Source organism: Serinus canaria, chromosome 2 (assembly GCF_022539315.1).
Source record: "Serinus canaria isolate serCan28SL12 chromosome 2, serCan2020, whole genome shotgun sequence".
In the NCBI taxonomy this organism is placed as follows: domain Eukaryota; kingdom Metazoa; phylum Chordata; class Aves; order Passeriformes; family Fringillidae; genus Serinus; species Serinus canaria.
Window position 1 is genome coordinate 123,591,532 of NC_066315.1, and position 20,268 is coordinate 123,611,799.

A 20,268-nucleotide genomic window follows, 5' to 3' on the forward strand; every position below is an offset into this window, starting at 1 on the left:
GGCGGGGCGGAGGCGGGGCCGAGGCGGGGCGGAGGCGGGGCGGAGGCGGGGCCGAGGCGGGGCCGAGGCGGGGCCGAGGCGGGGCCGAGGCGGGGCGGAGGCGGGGCGGAGGCGGGGCCGAGGCGGGGCCGAGGCGGGGCCGAGGCGGGGCCGAGGCGGGGCCGAGGCCGGTAGCGACCCGCGGGGACCCGCCCGCGCCGGGCTGATCCTGAGCCTGGCCCTCCCCGCGAGCTCGGAGCTGCGGGATGCCGGCAGGAGCGGCTGCGTCACCGGGCTCAGAGCAACCTGAGTAGCTCATGTCGGCGCAAGCCTCAGCCTTCAGTGGGCCCAGAGCCGCGGCTGGTGCTCCTCGGGCTGTTCCAGGGGGAAAAAAAGGCATAATTTGTGTCTTATTTGTGTCGCTATTTGTGACGTCCCGTGGGGCAGAGCCTTGTTGCCGGAGGCAGAGCGGAGGTAGCGCGACTTCCCGAAGCACTTCGTGCATTCTGCAGCCTGTTGATGCCACTGAGGTTTCCTTAGCGGCGCACCCACCACTTTTGTAAAAAAATGCATTCCTTCAGAATTCAGTGTTATTTTCCCAGCCCTGACCCGCCTGTGCCCGAGGGTGATGCTCTCCTAAAACGCCTTCTTGCGACATGTCTCCAATTCTGGGTTCCTCAGTAGGAGAGAGACATGGAGCTCCTGGAGAGGATCCAACAGAGAGCTACAACATTTTTCAAGGGACTTGATTATCTCCTTTCGAAGGAAAGACTGAGGGAGTTCAGCCTCTTCAGCCTTAAGAAGCAACTGGGAGGGGACATAACTAAAGCCTATAAACATCTTACGGGAGGGTGACAAGAGGCTGTGGCAGGTTCTTCTCCGTGGTGCCAAGCAATAGGACGAGGCAACAGGCAGAAACTTATGCACAGGAGTTTCCACCTGAATACGAGGAAGAACGTTTTTATTGTGTGGACGACCATGCAATCGAACAGGTTGCCCAGAGATGTGCAATCTCCCTCCCTGGACATACTGAGCCTCCTGGAAGCAATCTTGTGCCGTGTGCTCCAGGATCGCGAGCAGGGAGGATGGACCGGATGACCCGCCGTGCATTCTGCCATTCTGTGACACGGGAAAAAAAGTAGGGGGGAAGCACAAACTCGCAGCCGCCTTCGCAACGCCGGCCCGGCCCGGGACCCTGCGGCTGCCCCGCGGAGCTCTCCGGCTCCTCCCGCCGCCCTGCCCTGAGCTGGCTGAGGGCAGCAGCTGCTCGGCCTCCGCGGAGCCGCCCCCGGGCCCGCCCCGCCGGCAGGTGCGGTGCCGGTGCCGCCGCCGCCCGTGGGCTGAGGAAGTGCTGTCACGGCGTGTGCCGGGCGGGGAGGCTCCCGAGGACTGGGCAGGCCAGACCTTTCCGTCGGCGGGTGCCGAGCTGGGATCGCCACCATGAGCAAGATCTCCAAGTTTTTCAAGGGGGGCGGCTCATCCGGCTCCAAGGGCCGCAGGGGTCCGTCGCCGCAGGAGGCGCTGGCCCGGCTGCGGGAGACGGAGGAGATGCTCAGCAAGAAGCAGGAGTACCTGGAGACGCGGATCGAGCGGGAGCTGGCGATAGCCCGGCAGCACGGCACCAAGAACAAGCGAGGTGAGTGCGGGCCGGGCCCCGAGCGATTAAATCCCGGGGCTGGAGCGCCCTGGCTACGGGGGGCGCTCGGGTCTCGCCGGGGCTGTGCCTGGGCCGGGTCACCTGGCACCGCAGGTGTGCAGTGTGGTTCGGCTGTGGGCTCCGAGCAAGTATCACCACGCGCCAGGCGAGATGGTGGTTTTGGCATTAGTGTTTAATGAACTGTGGATTCATATAGCGGGATGGGAATTTGTTATTCCTCACTGTCAGTGGTTTCCTGTGCGATTCTCCTGTTCGTGCTTTGTACCGCAGTCGATGCAGGTGCTGGTTGGATACACGGAGGGCAAAGTACTGCTGCTCAACAGGGGAGGGAATCGCTGTTTGGGGGCTCAGCACTGGCTGGGCAGGTGGCAGATGAGATGAAGGATGGGCAGATCACCTGTATATTCACGAATCAATGCACATTATCCCCATTGCTGACAACCGAGCGACAAAGTGATGCAATGATTTGTCCAAATAATGTAAGAAGTATATGTGCAACCAAAAAAAGAATGATAGCTTAGAGCATTAGTGACGACTGCTCTGGGACACTGTTAGCTACAAAGGAGAGGATGCTAAGGGGTTAGAAAGCCTGGCTCCTATGTATACTGATGTTGTCACCCCTGGGAAGCACATGATGGTAGTCAGTGTCTTGGGAAATATACAGGCCTCAGAGAAACAAGTTAATTACTTCCTGAAGTCGCATGGAGGCCTATTTGCCTGAGCAGTATTTTAATTTAAATTATTAATAACAGAAGAAGAATATTTTTAATTAAAGATTTGGGATGTAACAAGAAAGTAGGTCTTTTGCCTGCTTGTTCTGTTACTCAGTAATTTAAAAAATAATGCCCTGTAACTTTGAACTTGTGTGGAGCTGTGTGTTAGAGGTGTCCTGGTTAGCCCTCTAATGTATTTGTAATACTTTAGCATTTAATAATTATTAGCAAAAGGCAGTTTAACTAAACTAACTTTTCGTTAAAATGGATTTAAAATTGTGGGTCAGGATGGGACAGATTTGAAGGCACAATCGAGGGAGTAAAGTCAGTTGAGAGCTTGCTGAGACAGCTGCTCAAGAGGATGGGAGCTATCACAATTGTCCCAGTCTCACACTTTCTACTCCCCTGGCTTCAGCTGGAGTGTCTCTTGGTCCTTTGTCCAGGTACTAGCATTTCTGTACTGTCACAGTGGGCTAGTTCAGGAAGGTGATCCAGCTGGAAGCTATGGGACAAAGTGACCAGGTGGCTCCTGGGGCTGAATTCATTGTGCAAAAAGCCTGAGCTGCAGGGCTGGTACAAGCAAACAGGTTGATTCCTATGACTGTAGCAATTCCTGGTTCAATCCAGACATGCTGCTCTGGAATTTCATCCCAAACCTGAAATATAAGCTGGCACATTTGCAGAAAGAATTAGCATTTCCTGCCTTGCTCCTGCCCTTGTGCTGCTCCTTTCCTTTCCCTTAGCAGAGCTCCCTGAAGGGTGTGTTTTAGAAAGCTGGATATTGTAAAAGATTGTGGTTTTCTTTGTCTGGGTTATTCTTTTTACCCAGGATGGTTTAAGTTCCACTTATCCAGTTGACCTGGTAGCTACATGTGTGCTTTTGCACCTAGGAAGGAAAGAGTGGGGTACAGACAGGAATGAGAATTTGTTGGGAAAAGTGGATCTGCTTCATCTTGAACTCAGCTGGTTGATGGTGGTTTCAGGTGTGTGTTGGCCTTTTGCTTCAGGCATGCAGCATTTGATATCTGAAGATTGTTGTTTCAATATGTAATTGCCCTAGTTTTTTATCTATTAAATTGTTCATGGAGTAGTATTACAAACTGCAGTGCTGAGCTGATTGTGGTTAGAAATAACTGCCTTTGATTTTGTCATTTACTCAGGGACCTACAGTTAAGAACAGTAAAGAGGCAAGAGTAGGGCTATAAGTGCAGTAGGGCAGTTTTTCTTCATGCCAAAAATGTTTCTAAAACCAAAATGTGATAATCTAAGTACAGTCAGAGGAGAAACAGTATGAACCATATACTGTTTAAAATATAACCTTGCTGTGTGCCAAAGTGCTTAAATTTAGCAGGATAGTCAGTGAACTTAAATCCCCAATAATATGTCTTCATTTGGTATGTCAATTGCCTTACAGTTTAATTACTGTTGATTTACATTGACATATTAGCTAGTGTGTAGAACTGTATAGCTCAGAGAAAATCTGTGCTGACCACTATCTATTGTAACATTATGTAAACATACATACAAATGAGAGAATCTACATTGCCTTGTTGAAGTGAGTGTTTTTGAGGGACATCACTGGTAATTTTAATGTAGTTTTTTTTCTTCATTGCATCTGTGTAGAAGCCTATGGAACCTAAAATAGGGCTGTCTGCAACTGGAGCAGGATGTATCCAGGGACAGAAAATTAGCAAATTAGCATGATGCCACTTGATTTTTTAGGTGCATGAGTCTGAGTCAGTTGCACCAACACAAGAGAGAGCAGATTCAAGCACCAGCAATTTCTCATGACTTCATATGACTCTTGAATGGGTTTCGTGTGACATCAGTAGGCTTAACTTGATTTAAAAGCTGTAATGCATTAGCTATGCCATAGATGTGAAACATCACTGAAATACTCCTGGCTTTTCCTTTATGAAGTATCTCTGAATCTGAAATTTGCTATACTTTTGATGTGATGCATTTCCAGCATTCTCCATTAATATCTGAGTATAGCTAGACTACTTCAGGGTTTTTTGTTTGCTGAAATTCCTCCTGAAGAGGTTATGTCATAAGAAGCAATAATTTTTTCTGTTAGCACTGAATTCTAATGTCTCTCCATTCCAGGAAGAAACTCTTTTAAAATCTCTTGCTGTGCTTTTTTTTGGGGTTTCTCAATTTCAGCCAATGCATAGCTACCAACTCCATCTACATACTGGCTTTTCTTATCCATTATTTTAAAGGACATAGGAGAAATTTTAAAGAACAGGAAGTGATACTGAATATATGAAAACTTTGTTTAAAAGGAAATGTGTTTTCTGAAGCATGCCTGTAATTGTGAAAACAACATACACATGAATGTGCTGTTTCAGCCCAATGTCCTTCACAGATCCTAAAAATATAAAAAGCTTAATAAAAAGAAAAAAGTTAAGATAACCCATCCAGAATAGGATTAAATCTTAACCATAAAGAACCACATAGTACTACTGAGGACAAAACCTATGAAGAAAGTGGGAGTAACACTTACACAAGTAAGGGAGGGTTTTACAAGTAGATGCTGCTAAATATGCTGTGTGTTAGGATTGGGCAGGGTTTATGTAGCCGTGTAGCATTCCTTTTCAATGAGCTGGGTGTAGCCAGGAGGCTGTGGAAGCCAAACAATGGTGTGGTAGGTGTGTGTTGTGGTGGACAGGGCAGTCACACCTATGGCAGGCTGTGGGACAGGTTGGGAAGGAGGGTTTCTGGCAGGGACTTAAAGGAAATCCCTTGGTGTGTCTTTGTTCTGTGAGTTACAGTGATTGTTCTCTTACTTTCATGATCACGTTTCAAGTGTCTTGCCATGAACTGGAATGCTTATAACTGGTCCAGCTCATTATTATTCTTGATTTAGCTCCTCACTTCTAAGTGCATGTGGCTTCCTCCACAAGGCTTTAAGGACTATGAGTGCTGATAATGAGCCTAATTAGGGTCCTATGATTTTTGTGGCCTCAGCAGCATTGCCTTTGGTTGTCCCTGGAGTGAAGGACATCAGAAGCTGCAGTCCATGAATTCCTTGCAGGACTGAGGTGGAAGTTTGTGAACTGTATCCAAGAGTGAGACCTGATATTTTCACAGTGGTGTTACACCTTCAGAAGAAACACTCTTTTCCTACTTCATGTTTCCTCATGGGAATTATAAGGATTATTAGATAATTGTTTTATTTCTGCTTCAGAAGATGATGAGATTGTTGGTGCTTTCTGTACTGATGGGTGTTGATGGTGTGCTTGACAGGTAAAGGTGGTATTACTGCACTCTTGCTTTTCAGACTGATCTGTCATAAAACCATGAGGAGGGTGCACAACTCTTCCTATGTCGTTACTTCTGTTTTTCCTTTTGAAATCTGGATATTCAGTGTGGCTAGGATTCTTATTGCCCAGCAGGCCACTTCTGCTTCCTTAATAAAGGGTCAGCATTGTAGTGATATTGGAAAAGTGCCCTTCTGTATGTCAATAAAAGGAGTTCATTAATATGCAAACTTAAACTGACATCATAGTCTTCTTCTGTTCCAGACACCTTGACTATAAAATAAAAACTCATATTAAAAACAGTAGTTCCTAATCTATGAGCTGTATCCTGCTTACTGGATTCAGTTCAGGAAATGTGCTAAAGCCCAGCCAAGTGCTGACATTAAAAAAAATTCAGGAGTTGAATTGGCCTTTTTGGAACACAAAAGAATAAGTGTGTGAGTCTGCTTTTGTGTTTTTTTTTTCCCGGAGAAGCCCTCCACCTCTTCCTGAATGAATTGGTGTTAATTACACTTGCTTCCTCAGACTCTACCTCTGCTCAAACTCATCCTCTCCAGGCTGTCTTCCTTCTTTGAGATCTTTGGAATGGAGAACACTATTTTTCAGTGCCAGTCTTAGACCTTCAGTGAAGTGAGTTTGTGTTCTCTGCTCAATTTCATTATACTTTAATAGATACATTCTTCTCCAGTTTGGTAATTAGACTGTGGTAGCATTAAAAAGCAGAAGCATTTCACTTCTGTAAGACTTGCACAAAAATTTAAAAATGCTTGTAATATGCAGGAGAAAAGCACTAAAATTCTAGGTACTTTGTAAATCATAGGAAAATATATTTCAAATAACAAGGAAATTCTCATAAATCAGTGATAGGAGCTACTGTAACAAAATACTCTGCAATAAAGGGCATTCATTTAACACAAATCACGAAAATCATATAGTGTGGTGTAAGAATTTATACTGCTTTGGTTAATGAGGAAGGAGTATGAATTTACTTCCTATGGACTGCTTTATTCTCTAAGTCACTGGTAAAACTAAAGAGAATGAAGATAATATCTTGTGCCACAATAATTAGAAAAAGCTGCTTATGAATAGCTGAAATTGCAGAGAGTTTAGGTTCTCCTGTGTTTTCTTGATTTGGGTGTGGTTTAATTAGATGATCTTTAGGATTTTGAAAACAACTGCTTTGTGTGACTGAGGAAATCCATTTTCTCTGTGAGCAGCCAATAATAACAGCACCATTGCAGAGTCCCATTTCTGGCAAACACTGACTAGAAAGACTGCTCCATGGTACATGCCTGCTCCAGCTGAGTGCTCTTCAGTCCACAGGGCCTCACAGTCCTCTCTGGCCCAGCTGTTTTATGCACAGTTTCAGACTGTTACATGTGTTTGGAACCTCTAGCTTCATGACCTAAGAATCCAGGATCAAATTTGATCCAATGGAAGCTAAGAAAGGAAGTGGAATAGGGAAATAATAAATAGGTAAAGATTGTTTGGGATTAAACAAAATTAAGTATTTTAGAATTGCCAGTGAGAATTGTACAATTCTTCTATTTACCGTGTGCATGACATCATCTGGTGTTTGTGCAATATCTTCAGAATATGCATGATCTTTGAACCATCCCCCAAAACCTGGGCAAATCTTGGATTTGAATGCTGTGATTAATCTCTTGGGATTGTGGTTTGCTGTCCTGAAGCATCTCACTGCAGGTGGTAGAAGGCATCTTAGCCTGTGTGAATGCTTATGATGAGCAGTGTTGATCATGTTGATTCAAACATTTGTAAACAAAGCAATATTTTTTTTAGTGTTCTGTTACACACTATAAATCTTTGTTCCCTCCTTGGGGGAACCCTAATTTCATTTGAAAAGTTGTGTACTCCAGTGTCGAGGTTCAGTGCTATTGCACATGGGCAATTTTTACAGGATCCCAACAGTAGCTGCTGCTGTTTGTTGAGTTTGGGGGGTTGCAGGGCTGCTGGGGCTGGCAGTGCTCTGGATCTGTTTAAAAAACTAAATGTATGAGACAAGGGAAGGAATGGGGGTGCTAATAGCATTGAAAGAAACCAAACAATGGGTTAACTTGGTCTCTTGTTTCATTTGGTGGAATTTTTTAGCCTGGCACATGTGTAGTTTGGAAAGGACTGTCATCAGGAAATGCTTGTGGCAAAGTTGTGTGTGTTCCACACCCTGAGGCCCAGAGAAAGTTCTTTTCTCCTCGTGCTTGTCACGTGTGTTTATTCTGGTAATGATTTACTCTGGTCAGAGTACGCTGCTTATAATTTAGGGAATATAAAACACTAATCTCAACAATTTACAAAGATAATGGTGTGTAGCTGGATTTGACTGTGCCCTGTGTCTGCAAAGTTCTTTGTGTTTTTAAATTCTAAGGTTTAAAGATCACGTTCCTAAGTGATTGTTAATAAATAGAGGAGATAAAAGCTGGAGAAATGCAAATCCTTCTCTGATCTAACCCGTCTGCCTAGCTGGGCCATTTGAGCCCTCCATTGCACTTCACAGTTACTGCTGCTGAGAAAAAGTTTAGAAAGCGCCATTGATGGAGTTGTGGTTATCATGGCAGATCTTCTTACACTGTCTTCCTTAGGTTTTACTTACATTTTGCAGCTCATTCTTTTATTCTCTATTCTGCTTCCTCCCTTCTGACTTCTCTCTGATGTTTTTTTTCCCTTCTCATCTTCCATGCTTTGCTTGTGTGCGCAGGATGGAGCTCAAGATCTCCCACAGTGGAGGAAGAAGCTGCTTTTCCTTGTGGTGCTAGAAGGAGTTAATCTAAAAGAGACTTTCCAGCATGTTCATGCAACAGCCTGTTGGTGATTAACAGGCTGCCGACCTGGTGTGGTCAAAGTTTGTCTCCCTCATAGTAAGGTAGGAGGGTGAGAATTATAAATTCTGCAGGTCAGCTTGGTGCTGAACTACTTGTTCTTGCATTTGCTATGAAAACACACAATGCACTTTGCCTCTTCCCATTCCAGCTGCCTTACAAGCACTGAAGAGAAAAAAGAGGTATGAGAAACAGTTGAATCAAATTGATGGGACACTTTCGACCATTGAGTTCCAGAGAGAGGCATTGGAAAATTCCCACACCAACACAGAAGTGCTCAAGAATATGGGTTATGCTGCACAAGCTATGAAAAAAGTACATGAAAATATGTAAGTGTTTTCTAGTAGCTTCCAAGTTGAATTTACTAACCACTTTCAAATTGTTCCATTACTACAGACTGTTGTATCAAGTTAGATAGTTTTGACTTCATTTTTGGTTCAGGCATTAAATGTCAGGAATGATATTAATGCTACAGTGTTATATTTGGCAGAAAAACATATTTTCCTAACAATAAATCTAGAAGGAAGTTCACTTAACTAGTAAGATCTGTTTTTTTCAGTCTGTCTTGGCAGTGGAGAGTGGCCTCTGCCCTTGGTTTGTCTAGAAGAAAATCTAGTCATAGAAACTACATGGGCACTTTTCCTCAGAATCCATAAGCTGGACTGTGGGATTTAAAGTACTAATTAAATGCACCCCCTTTCCCCACCCCCCCCCAAAAGAAAAGAATTACTTTTTTTTTTCATATGTACTATATTGTTGCAAGGGGTGTTTTTCTGCCTGAATAAACAGAGTTAAATCAGAAGGGTTGTTCTGGGAGAAATAAACAGGAACTGAAACAATAACGAAGGTAACAATAAGGGGAAATCTTTAAGTGGGGTACAATTCTGTTAAGTTCTCCCCAGTTCTGGTGAAAGCTTAACATCAAAAATGATCCATAAAATCATAGAATAGTTTGGGTTCAAAGAGATTATTTAAAGATAATCGTGTCCAAACACCCTGCAGTCAAGAGGAACATCTTCAACTAGATCAGGTTGCTCAGAGTCCATCCATCCTGAGCTTGGATGTTTCTAGTGATGGGGCATCCACCATTTCTGGGCAACCTGTGCTGGTGCTTCCCCCCCTCATAGTAAAAAGCTTCTTCCTTGAATCAAATCTAAATTGACCTTCTTTTGGATTAAAGCTGTTACCGTCTGCCCTTCACAACAAGCCATGTAAAAGTTTATCCCCATCTTTCTTATGAAGGCCCTTTAAGTACCAAAAGGCCTGTAAAGATGCTGACCTGGGGGATCTGCCCATGGGCTGTGACTGGCTGGCAGAGGTATGAGTGGCACAGAGAGGGAGACACGCATTCTGCTGCACTTTGGCTTTTGTTGTAATCCCAGCATGGAAGTAGCTGGACTGGGTGTGGGGGAGGAAAATTATTCCCTGTGAATGCTGCTGTTTATAGAGTCATGGGCATAAAAAGAAAACAGGGTCTGTTCAGGTGAGTGTGTTCTGTAGGATTTGAATGATACATCTTTTAAAAAATGTTTCCATGTTACCTTGCCAGGGATTTGAACAAAATCGATGATTTGATGCAAGATATCACTGAACAGCAAGATGTTGCCCAGGAAATTTCAGATGCTATCTCAAACCGAGCCACCTTTGGTGATGAGTTTGATGAGGTTAGTACTTCAGGCCTGTGAGCTTTAACTCCATAGTTATTCTGCTCCACAGTGCTTTGTGTCTCAAGAAGTGCAGATGTGAAATTCCTTGGTCCTAGCTTACCCTATCTAGGACAATTGTATAATTTTATAATAAATATAAAAATTAAATAAAACCATTATATATAAAACACATAAATAACTAAATAAAAGATCTGTAAATGTAAAAATAGAAAAATATTTTTATTTTTGTATCAATTTTAAGAAAAGCATTTTTAACTGCACTCCTGTAGTTATTATTCCCATTTGAGCCTTGGAAGAAGGTCACTAAAACATGTAATTTGTACTACTCCAAGTGGACACTGAAACATATAATTTTTATTGCTCAAAATAGACATTCATTTGACTTAAGTGCATGACCTATGTCATGGACAGGCTGCTGTTGATAATTCTGAATATTTGGACCATTTTTTTAAGGTAATTTTTAGTGCTTGGAGATTCAGGTCCTTTCTGCCCAGACCACAGAAGTAGCTCTGCTAGGTAGAACTAATACCTGTTGGAGGCAATAACTTTTCATTCTACAGCTCTTTTTTTCTGAAACCCCCACAAGGCATTTAGGACCTTCTCAAAATTTTTTGCAGTAGCTTTCATCCAGTGCCCCCAGATTTGATTTTGTACATCTAAACAGGATATAATTTGGTTCTGATCCAACCATGTTTGAGGACCCAAAGGTCAAGGATATTCAAAATTCTTGTTATCTGTGAAATGCAGAGATGGGTGTCAAGCTCAATATGACAACCACTTTTGGTTTGTTTTTCAGTTTTGTTTCAAAATGGCCAAGCACTAAGAATCATTTGAAGAATGTCCTGAATACTCAAATCATTCACTGTATTCCCAACTAATTTGTTCCTATGTTCTCAAATGGGCAACAAAGAAATATATAAATACTATATCGCACATATTTGCTTGACTGGGAGGAAGAGGAAGGTTCATTCAACAGCTCTAATTTGTTGAAAATAATTATGATTCTTTGTATTTTGTTCCCATTAACTGTTTTCCTGTATTTTCCCTTTGAATGTAAATAGACTTTCCAAGAAATATGTAGGCATTACTGGCACAAGGAATGAGATTTGGCCTGGGCTTCAAACAATTGAAAAACATTGTCCCATCCCAAACAGCTGTGTCTTGCTTTTCAACAGTGCTTAACTTTTTGGAGTCTAGGCTTAGTAAGCATGTTGTAGATTGACCTGGAAGTTTCTAAGGGATACCAGTTGAAGCTGATGTGCATTGTTCCTGTTTGGGAAATAAGCCCCTTTCACTTGGAGCATTGTTGTACCAGCTTTTGCATGGGAGCCAAATTCTTGGCAGTAACTGGGAAACCTGGTTTACAGGCTACTGTGCCTTAATAGTGCTAGAATCAATAACTTAATCACTGGGATATAAGCTGGTTAGTGTTGAAGGATAATATTTAATTTAATTTTTTTAAGGACGTTTTTTCCATGCATTTGGATGTATTTTCTCTTCTTGGGTGTGGTTGTAAGGAGACCATGGAAGCATGTGATTTCTCCTGCTCCAGACAGGCACAGAAGGAACATAAGAGTTCCTTCTCCCTTGGTTGGCACAGTGTATGTTTGCCTTAAATTATAAAACCATGAGAAAGTAAATGCAGGTATAAAGTCCGGTGGTGGCTATGCAACTATCATTTTAACTTCTACATTGGTGATAAACAAAGTATAAATGTATAAATGTAGGCAAAGCCCATTTCAGTACCTAATAGCTCTTACTTTACTACTTTTTTGACACGTACCTCACCCCTCTCCTGTTGTTTTTGCCCATTGCTTCTTTTAAATCATTTTATCAACGTCGCAAAGGTCCATTTCTCCACGTATATGTAGCATTTTGCTTCCTTTCTTTGGGGAACTTCAGCTCAGGAATAAGTTCCTTGCTTTTTAAAAAAGCATACTGGCTTTTTATTTTAAGCATTGTACAAGTGGATTAGATCATCTGTCCAAATCTGCCTCTGCACCTAAAAGCCCACGAGTGCTGCTTGCTTCAAGAGTGAATAACAGGACCCAGGAGGACAGTTTTGATTCCAGGGCTGCTTTGAAATCACTTATAATCCTGGACTTACGTGATAGGGCTTAAGCATAATGTTTAATGACAGTCTGCCTTATAACCAGTGGAAGGTGTTTGCCTTTTAAAATGGGAGAAATGGCACACTAAAGTTAGAATCCATTGAAGAGTACAGGCTCTAGATTTGGAGCAAACCTGAGGACAGCAGAGAGCAGAGGCTTTTTACTCCCGTATTTGCCTCTTTGGCATGTATTGTACTGCTGTTAGTTTTGCTTTTAAGTTTATTCCTTGTCCTGTTTCTAACTTTCATTGTCCTATTTTCAGTGTTCAGTTAAGGTTTACTTAAATGACCATACTTAGTAAAAATTGCACATTTAATATGCTGTTTCTTGATATGTTCTTTCAGGTGTAAACTGTTTTTTCAGTAGTACTTTGCTTCACGATGGTTTAATGTGCCCTTGTGTGTAATCACTGTCAGAATTTGTAAATAATGTTTTCCTTGAATTTAGGATGAATTGATGGCAGAATTAGAAGAGCTGGAGCAAGAAGAACTGAACAAGGGAATGAGAGATGTCAGGTTGCCAAGTGTTCCGTCCACATCGCTGCCTTCTCGCCCTGGTAAAGTGCCTGCTTGCCATTTTATGTTTCGCATGATTAAGACATGATGGGAGAAAGGGGAGAGGAAGAGAGGGTTTAAAATATGCATTCAACTCTGTTACAACTTTTAAAATGTTATAAATTCCTTTTCCAATTTTTGTATCTGCTTAACAGAAAAAGCAGAGTGGGATTCCATTTTGCTCTGTGAAAGCATTTAGAACCAAATTCTCTGTAAATTTGGGGTCACAAACTTGGGGAACTTGACCTTGCAGATATGCTGGTGAATTTCCTACTGAAATGTAGTGAGATCATTAAGGAATGATCTTTTTTGCCTTTTTTTTCTTCTTTTGGCAATTAAATCCTTAGTCTCTTTCTATTACAGTCTGACCTAGATTCCAAATGTTTATGTCATAAAGATCCAGCTTTACAGGGTAGTGGTTTGATATTTTCTACTGGTATTTTAATTAGAAATGAAGGAGGCATTGGGAAGTACATATTTAAAGACATATGTTCATTCCTTTGCTTTCTTTGTACTGAACAAGCTTATTCCTGGTATTAAGCTGTAGTTTTATTTTTCTATAGTTCCTCCCTGTTCATTTTGAATTCAGCCAGAGGCAGTCAACTTTTACTACACTTTGCACTGTCAGTTGAAAGACTTGCTATGTACTGACATAAGTAAAAGAATATAAATACTTGATGGTAATAACAGCACACGTGTGGCACAGGTGGCTTATGGTTTCTGCTACAGAACGGGTTACCTAGAACAGCTCAACTCAGGTACTATGATAGGTGTTTTGGCAGATGACACTTAAATCCTGAGAAGCAGTTTAAAATGGTCAAGCTGAGACTGTGGCCTCATCTACTGAACTCAGTTGCAAAACAGCTAGTAGAAAAAAAAAGGGATTTAGAAAAACAGTGAAAATTCAGTCTGGCCATTTATGATTTGTTCATACATTCTTTTCCAGATTCAGATCCAGCTGTGCCAGTTGACATTTTTATTAAACCCAACTATCTCCATGTGCTTCTCACTATTTTAATATTCTACATCCATCTGTATGGCTGCTTTAGGCAAGATGAGCTGGTTACAATTATATAGTTCAAGGCTGTGAAAAACTGGCTTATGTTTCCTGCTTACTGTTACACAGCAACAGTAGAGTCAGACCAGTTGATGGATTTATAATGTGTCTAATTGGAGATGCATGTTGCCCTCCTGATTTTGAAGATGAGGAAACTGCAATGAAGCAAGGCATAGTGACCTTCCCCAGTCACACAGTGAACCTGTGACACTTGCAGAAGAGGGACTGAAGCTGTGGTACCCCAGTGCTTCTCCCACCCCTAATCACTGAAGGTGGTAGTTGCAGTTTCCCTATAGACAGTAGCTCCTGGCCCCGTGGCTGCCTCAGGTAGGAGCCAGCTGGCTGCTGTAAAGGTGCACACACAGGTGTTGGACCCACACCAGTGTTCCACTGGTGGCTGCAGAGATGCCAGTCCTCATGTGCACAGCCCACAAATAGAGGAGGCAGCCTGAGACTGAACCTTGGCTCTTGGCTCTAGTTTGCAGGTCAGCAAATGAAGACAGTTTGGGTGAGGTTTTAGTTTAGTGAATGCAGATGATGTGGGTAGGAGATTTGGGTACAAAGTGTGTAGGACCTGAAACAGACCTGGGAATTGTTGTTGCAGTGACCACAGCAGTTAACTGATGTCACCTGAACAAAGCAAGTTCAGGAATGTCATTCTCCATTTAATAAATTACCCCACCCATTAAAATGGGGCGAGTTCATCCAGAGACTTGCATGTGCAGAACCTCTCAGCACTATTTGGAAAGGTTGCAGGATGTGCAGCTGACCAGGATAGGTCACTTTTCTCATTCACATGGTGGTGAGAGAACTGACAGCATTCTTGTGGGCCTTTTCTGGCTGTGACAACCTTTAGAAATTAAATATTTTTTCTGTGTGGGTCTTTCAGTAGGAATGACGTCAGACCTATATTGTAAACTTTAGAGTTCTATACAAAATAATGATGGGGCAAAATAGTCACATCTCTTATGAGCTTCATTCCTGCATTACTCATGTTCAGCTTGCTACTCAGTAAGTTGGTCTGAGATCTTAAAACAGAAAAGCAAGTCCTCATGCTAACAGATAGAATGGTTCTGACTGTTACATTAGTTGATGGTTATTGTCTCTTTATCTGCAGCATCGACCAGGAAAAGAGCAGAGGATGAAGATGAAATGAAGAAACTTGCTGCCTGGGCTTCATAAGAGCATGGTCTTTTTATAACACCAAGCATTATAGTAAAGAGCTGTACTGCTGTTTTATAACCACACTGTTTTACTGTGGTTGCATTTCATACAGGCTGGGGTTTTTTATGGCACATCTTGCTGAGACTAGTGTTACTGCCATATTACAAAACTAGCTTAAAAACCAGCAAACAAAAGAATTAAATAGTTGTCTAAACCTTCAGGCATAATTTTTTTTTAGCCTTGTCAATAAATTTGTTTTATTATTAGTATCAGTTTTTAATAGGCATTATCTTACCATATCTGTTGGTTTGTAAAACCTGCGTGCCTCACTTATGCTCAAAGCTGGATTTATTTTTGAAATGAGAAAGTTAAGTAAGTCATCAGGGCCCTATAACTAGAGGATTATTTGGTTCAGACTATTTAAATATTAGCAAAACAGCTTAATACATGTCCTCGCTTGCAAGTTCTTTGAGCCCAAGAACTAAAACCTATTCATTTGAACATGAAGATTCAAGCAGTCTGCCTGGAGCAACTTACGGTGTCCTAGATATAAAGAAGAAGCTCTTCTGTAGGCTTATTGAAGTGGGATGTGTTATTTGTTTTGATTTAACTGGCCAAAATGTCCCATGCACTTCTGCAGGTCAACTGAATTGTATTTTGGACTATGACTGACTAGGTTACAGAATTACAGTGATCGAGGAAAGCAACACTAGCAACATATTTTAGTTACACAATTTCAAAATGCTTATAATTTCTAAGCATTTGGTTCTTTTCTCTTAATCAGTTTGTGAATGGAAATAATACCAGTGTGTTGTATTTGCAGGGCCTTTTTAAACCCTGGTTAAAAGCTGATTCTGGGTTGCTTGTGAAGTTGGTGTGTTTCTGTCCAACTGACAGCGTTTTAGCCTAAGGAAAAAATGCCACTATTGAGTGCTAAACTACTACATATATGGAGAGATGGCTGTTCAAATACAACCCAAAAGTTAAATAGGCTGCTTTATATTAACAAAGTATTAAATTAGTCTTAAACTGTGTGCTTAGAACAGTGTGGAGTTCCTAGGGGTGTAGGAAGCAGAGTCCTTGATCTAGGTTTCTTGTTTTCAAATGAAAACTGGGTGTGTTAATTCTGTCCTAAAATTTGGAGGTACCAAGAAAATTGTCCCTTTTTGTTGAGAGTAGAGGAAGTCTGGAATTATTTAATTTTTGTTTTAAATACAAAATAAAACAAACAAAAAAAAGACACAGCTGCCTTGAATTTAAAAATACATTTTGAACTCTCAAGGAATAGGAAACCAGATACTATCAAAATGCTACTTGGTTTTAATGCTCACTGAAATTCAGCATGAGATGTTATCTGAAAGCAGGAATATTTAGTAAAATAGCAAATATTCAAAGTTATTTGAAATCCATTTACTAACCCTTTTGGCTTGACTCCTGTGTTCAGGGTGTGCAGTTTGTGCAGGTCTCTGAATTGTATACAGAACATATTAGCACACACTGGGATATGACTGTGCAAGGCCGGCAGTGTGCTTGTGGACACTTCTGGCATTTCTAAATACGACGCCATGCCAACACAGTCCCATAGTTAGTTTGGAAATGCTGGCTTCCAGCCTTTGTTCTTGTTTGAATTAGTAGTTTAACAATGCTTAGCTCTTCTGTAGGTAGCACTTGGCATATTTGAAGTGCTCTACAACCTAATGGGTCTACAACCTAAAGCTTCTGTTTTGAAACTAAAGCGATTTTCATTCTGCTTTGGAAAATGTAGGCCTGCTGTTTTTGAATAAGAACTTTCCTTGTGAACACCCCTCACTGAAGACAAAATAATGCTGTAGAGATCTTCTCCTTTGCAAACCAGCATTTGACTGCTGACCTCCAGCAATGTTTTGGCCAAGTGTTGATCCTGAAGAAGCTTCAGGTGTGTTCAGCTTATTAATGTTTCAGACCAAGCACTTTAAAAACAAAACTTTTAAATGGTGAAGAAATGAGACTGAATATTCAGGTGAGCTGCTCTGAAAGCTTATGTATAGTGGCTGGTGATCCTGAAAGACAGACTCATGTACCAGTTCATAGGCCAGGATGTGAGGTTGGTGAAATTATACTCAGAAACACTGTAGTGATGTACAGAAACGAAAATACACCCTGGACCTCCATAACTGTAGTGTTGCTTTTTTTTTTTTTTTTTTTTTTTTTGAACATGAGTTTTCTTTAAGGGAAAAGGGTTGTAGGGATTTAATTCAGCTGAGGGAGTGGCTCTTTCCTGTGTAAATTCAGATAACAGTGGGACAAATGGCTCTTTCTTATTTGAACATATGCCTCTCTTCATGCCAAGATGGTATTTGTTTAGTATGTAAGCAGTTGAGAGTGAATAGTGTCAATGTGTTACTGTAAATGTACCCTATTAACTGGAACATATTTTACAGGAGGACTGTGGCAGCAGATGGTGTACTATAAATTACTTCCTTTCTTGTTGCTTATTTATTCTGAGATTGGTTTTTTCCTCCTCTTAGGCTTAGACATTTTTAAACTGGATAACTTTAAAAAGGGGAAAAGATACTGATAAAAGTAAAACTAACTCATGTATGTATATATATACACACTGTAAATAAATATTTTGGTGTCATGTTTGTGTTACATGATTTTATTAAATTTCTTTTCCTATCAGGCAAAATTGTAAGTAGCCTCCTTATACTGTTATTAGCATATAGTGCTCTTTTAAAGGATGTGAGGATATTTTGAAACATTTTTTTTATGTATTAATCTTTCAGCAGCCAGTTGGAATTCAAGAATTCTTTGAAGTTGATTCAGTTTAAAAAAAAACCAACAAAAAACCCCACCCCACAGTGTAAGCTGTGGTGTTTGGGCTGCATTCCTTCACATTTAACCTTTGTGTTGTAAGAAATTCTTTTAATTTAATATATCCAAAATACGTCCCTCTCCTCCCCTCTGACCTGAAGATCTCATCATTGTTTCAGAAATATCTGTTTTTCACGTTCCAGGCCTTACTTGAAAGGAAGAATGCTCAGGTCTTTTAAAAATGAAAAAAGAAAAAAATATGATAGGCAAGGATGAAGTGAGACAAATACAAAGGGCATTTTTTTCATTCATCTTAGTAGAATCTCTTTAAAGTCTGTGTATAGTGTCTCACCTTTTATGTACACACACATATATTTACATGTATGTTTGAAATGCTGGAGCAGTGATTTAGGACCACCATTCATCATCTGGTGTGGAAAGGTTTCAATTGCTTGGGCAGCTTTTCTTTTCCCCTTTGTAAGTCCTAAGGGCTTTGTCACGAAATGCCAAGGAACTGCTGTGGTATGAGCACTGCTGTTTGTGTCTACACCTATGGAGGGGTGGAAGAACAGGATGAGTGTGCAGGGGGAATATTTAGAAAATCTCACTGTCTTTGATGATGTAGAGCTTATATCATTTTTATTATGTCATTTTTTTAGAAACATAAGGAGATAAAATTAGTCTCAAAATTATTTAGCAGCACATCTTAATAATTACAAGTGGTATAATTTCAGGTAGCTGTCATTTTCTCACATTTGTCCCCATTGCAGAGACCCACCTTCATAGCACTGTTGAGTCAGGTGTATATTGTAGGAAAAGTATAGCTGCTTTATCATAGTATCATAGACCTTGATCATAGTTTAAATGGTTTGTTTTGTTATCAGCATGTGATTACCTGGTCACCACTGAACTCTTAGGATCAATATCTGCAGATCTAACTAGATTATGTAGTTATGAAATGCTAATATGTGCCTAGAAATTTCTGAACAACCTTGTATACCTAGGATGACTGTGTCTGGCAGGGTCACAGAGCCCCTCTGCTGCCCTGCTCCCTCCTCTCCTGCACACTACACTTGTGTTTTCGTGTTTTGCTTGTATGTATGCTAGCTGACTTTTCCCCTTGCAGCTAGAAGTCTTCTGATAATTCCCTGGTTGCTGTTTACTACGGTTGACTGTCAAATTCCTCTTTACCAAGATAAACTTTGGGTAAATGCCATCTTGGGGACTTTGGGCTTGACACTTACACAGCCCCTTACAGTCTGTGCTGTCTCAGCTGCCACTGCTACCCAGGCTGTTTTTAGGGCAGCAGGGCAGTGTAGGTATCCCTCAGCTGGCTTTCTCAAAGGGCAGGCATCCAACTCTCCTAGGATTGAAAGGCAAGTTGAGGATCTGTGATTTGAGCTAAATTTAATCAAATAGGTGGTGGGCCAGTTGTCTGAGCTGGTGGTCTGCTCCCATGGAGGGGAAAAGTGTCAGTGCCTCCCATTCCCATTGCTGTGACATCAGCTTTCACCGTGTAAGTCTTATGGAGCAAGGAGTGTTTTGTGAGTTCAAACAGGATTTATATGGACACCCCAACTCTACTTCGCACCCTTTCCTCAAAAAATTAAACTTGCACTTTAGGAGTAAAGGGAGTGTTCAGATACATTTAATTTATAAATATATCCAGGTATCTTAGCTTTACTTTTGTACTCAGCTTACTAAAGGGACCTTGGTGCAGCTGCTGAACAAACTAAAGTCAGCTGAGACTCCAGATGTATAGGCATGTGTAGGGTTGTTGTGTTACCCCATGTCTACCTATTGTCTGTACCCTGTGTATTTATGGGGTGTTGGAGTGCCTGGTGTGGCTGCTTTGCTGCCCAGCAGCAGTGGTGAGTCCATCAGCGCCAAGGATGGAACTCTGTGGGCCTCCAGGAGGAGCTCTGGGTTCAGCATACAGCAAGAAACTCCAGCAGGCTGGAAAGCTGCAGTTTTCTCACAGGACATGATTTCAGTCTTACTGCTCATGCTGGAGGAAAAAGCCTGCCTGGAAGTGAAACCCTCCCACTCTTCTCACTCCTCTCACAAATCCCTACTTGTTCAGAGCTAAAATGCTCTTTTAAATACTAATCCACCTTCTTGGCTGCTTCTCTGGCTTCTTTTTTCTTCTCTTCCCCTGTCTATGGCCACGTTGGCGCCCAGCTTTGTTCTCTGCTCTGCACTAATGCAAGAGCTCAGAAGCAGATTGTCATGCAGCAGTTTACCAGCTCCCTCTCTACACACTCAGGCCAGGGAAAAGAGCTAAGACCAACCTCAAAGGTTTACATCTCTTAAAAATACTCATTTTGAAGAAGTTAAATACTGGCTCAGTGATTTGTGCCTTGCAGTAATCAGCTGCAAGCTGGATGTCATTGGAACACACTGAAAACACTGAACTGCAAGAGATTTCTTGGTCAAGTCTGTCTCTCAGACCCTGTGAGGGTTCAGAGCACATCAG

General features: G+C 41.7%; 1 protein-coding gene across 1 annotated transcript; it reads left to right on the top strand.

The window, feature by feature from the left end:
- The first annotated feature begins 1,288 nt into the window (after positions 1-1,288).
- Positions 1,289-17,630, top strand: CHMP4C (charged multivesicular body protein 4C). Its single transcript, XM_009086413.4, has 5 exons — positions 1,289-1,615; positions 8,598-8,775; positions 9,996-10,110; positions 12,672-12,780; positions 14,953-17,630. The coding sequence occupies exons 1-5, from the start codon at positions 1,420-1,422 to the stop codon at positions 15,015-15,017; spliced, it is 663 nt and encodes a 220-aa protein (XP_009084661.2). The 5' UTR covers positions 1,289-1,419; the 3' UTR covers positions 15,018-17,630.
- The last annotated feature ends 2,638 nt before the right edge of the window (positions 17,631-20,268 follow it).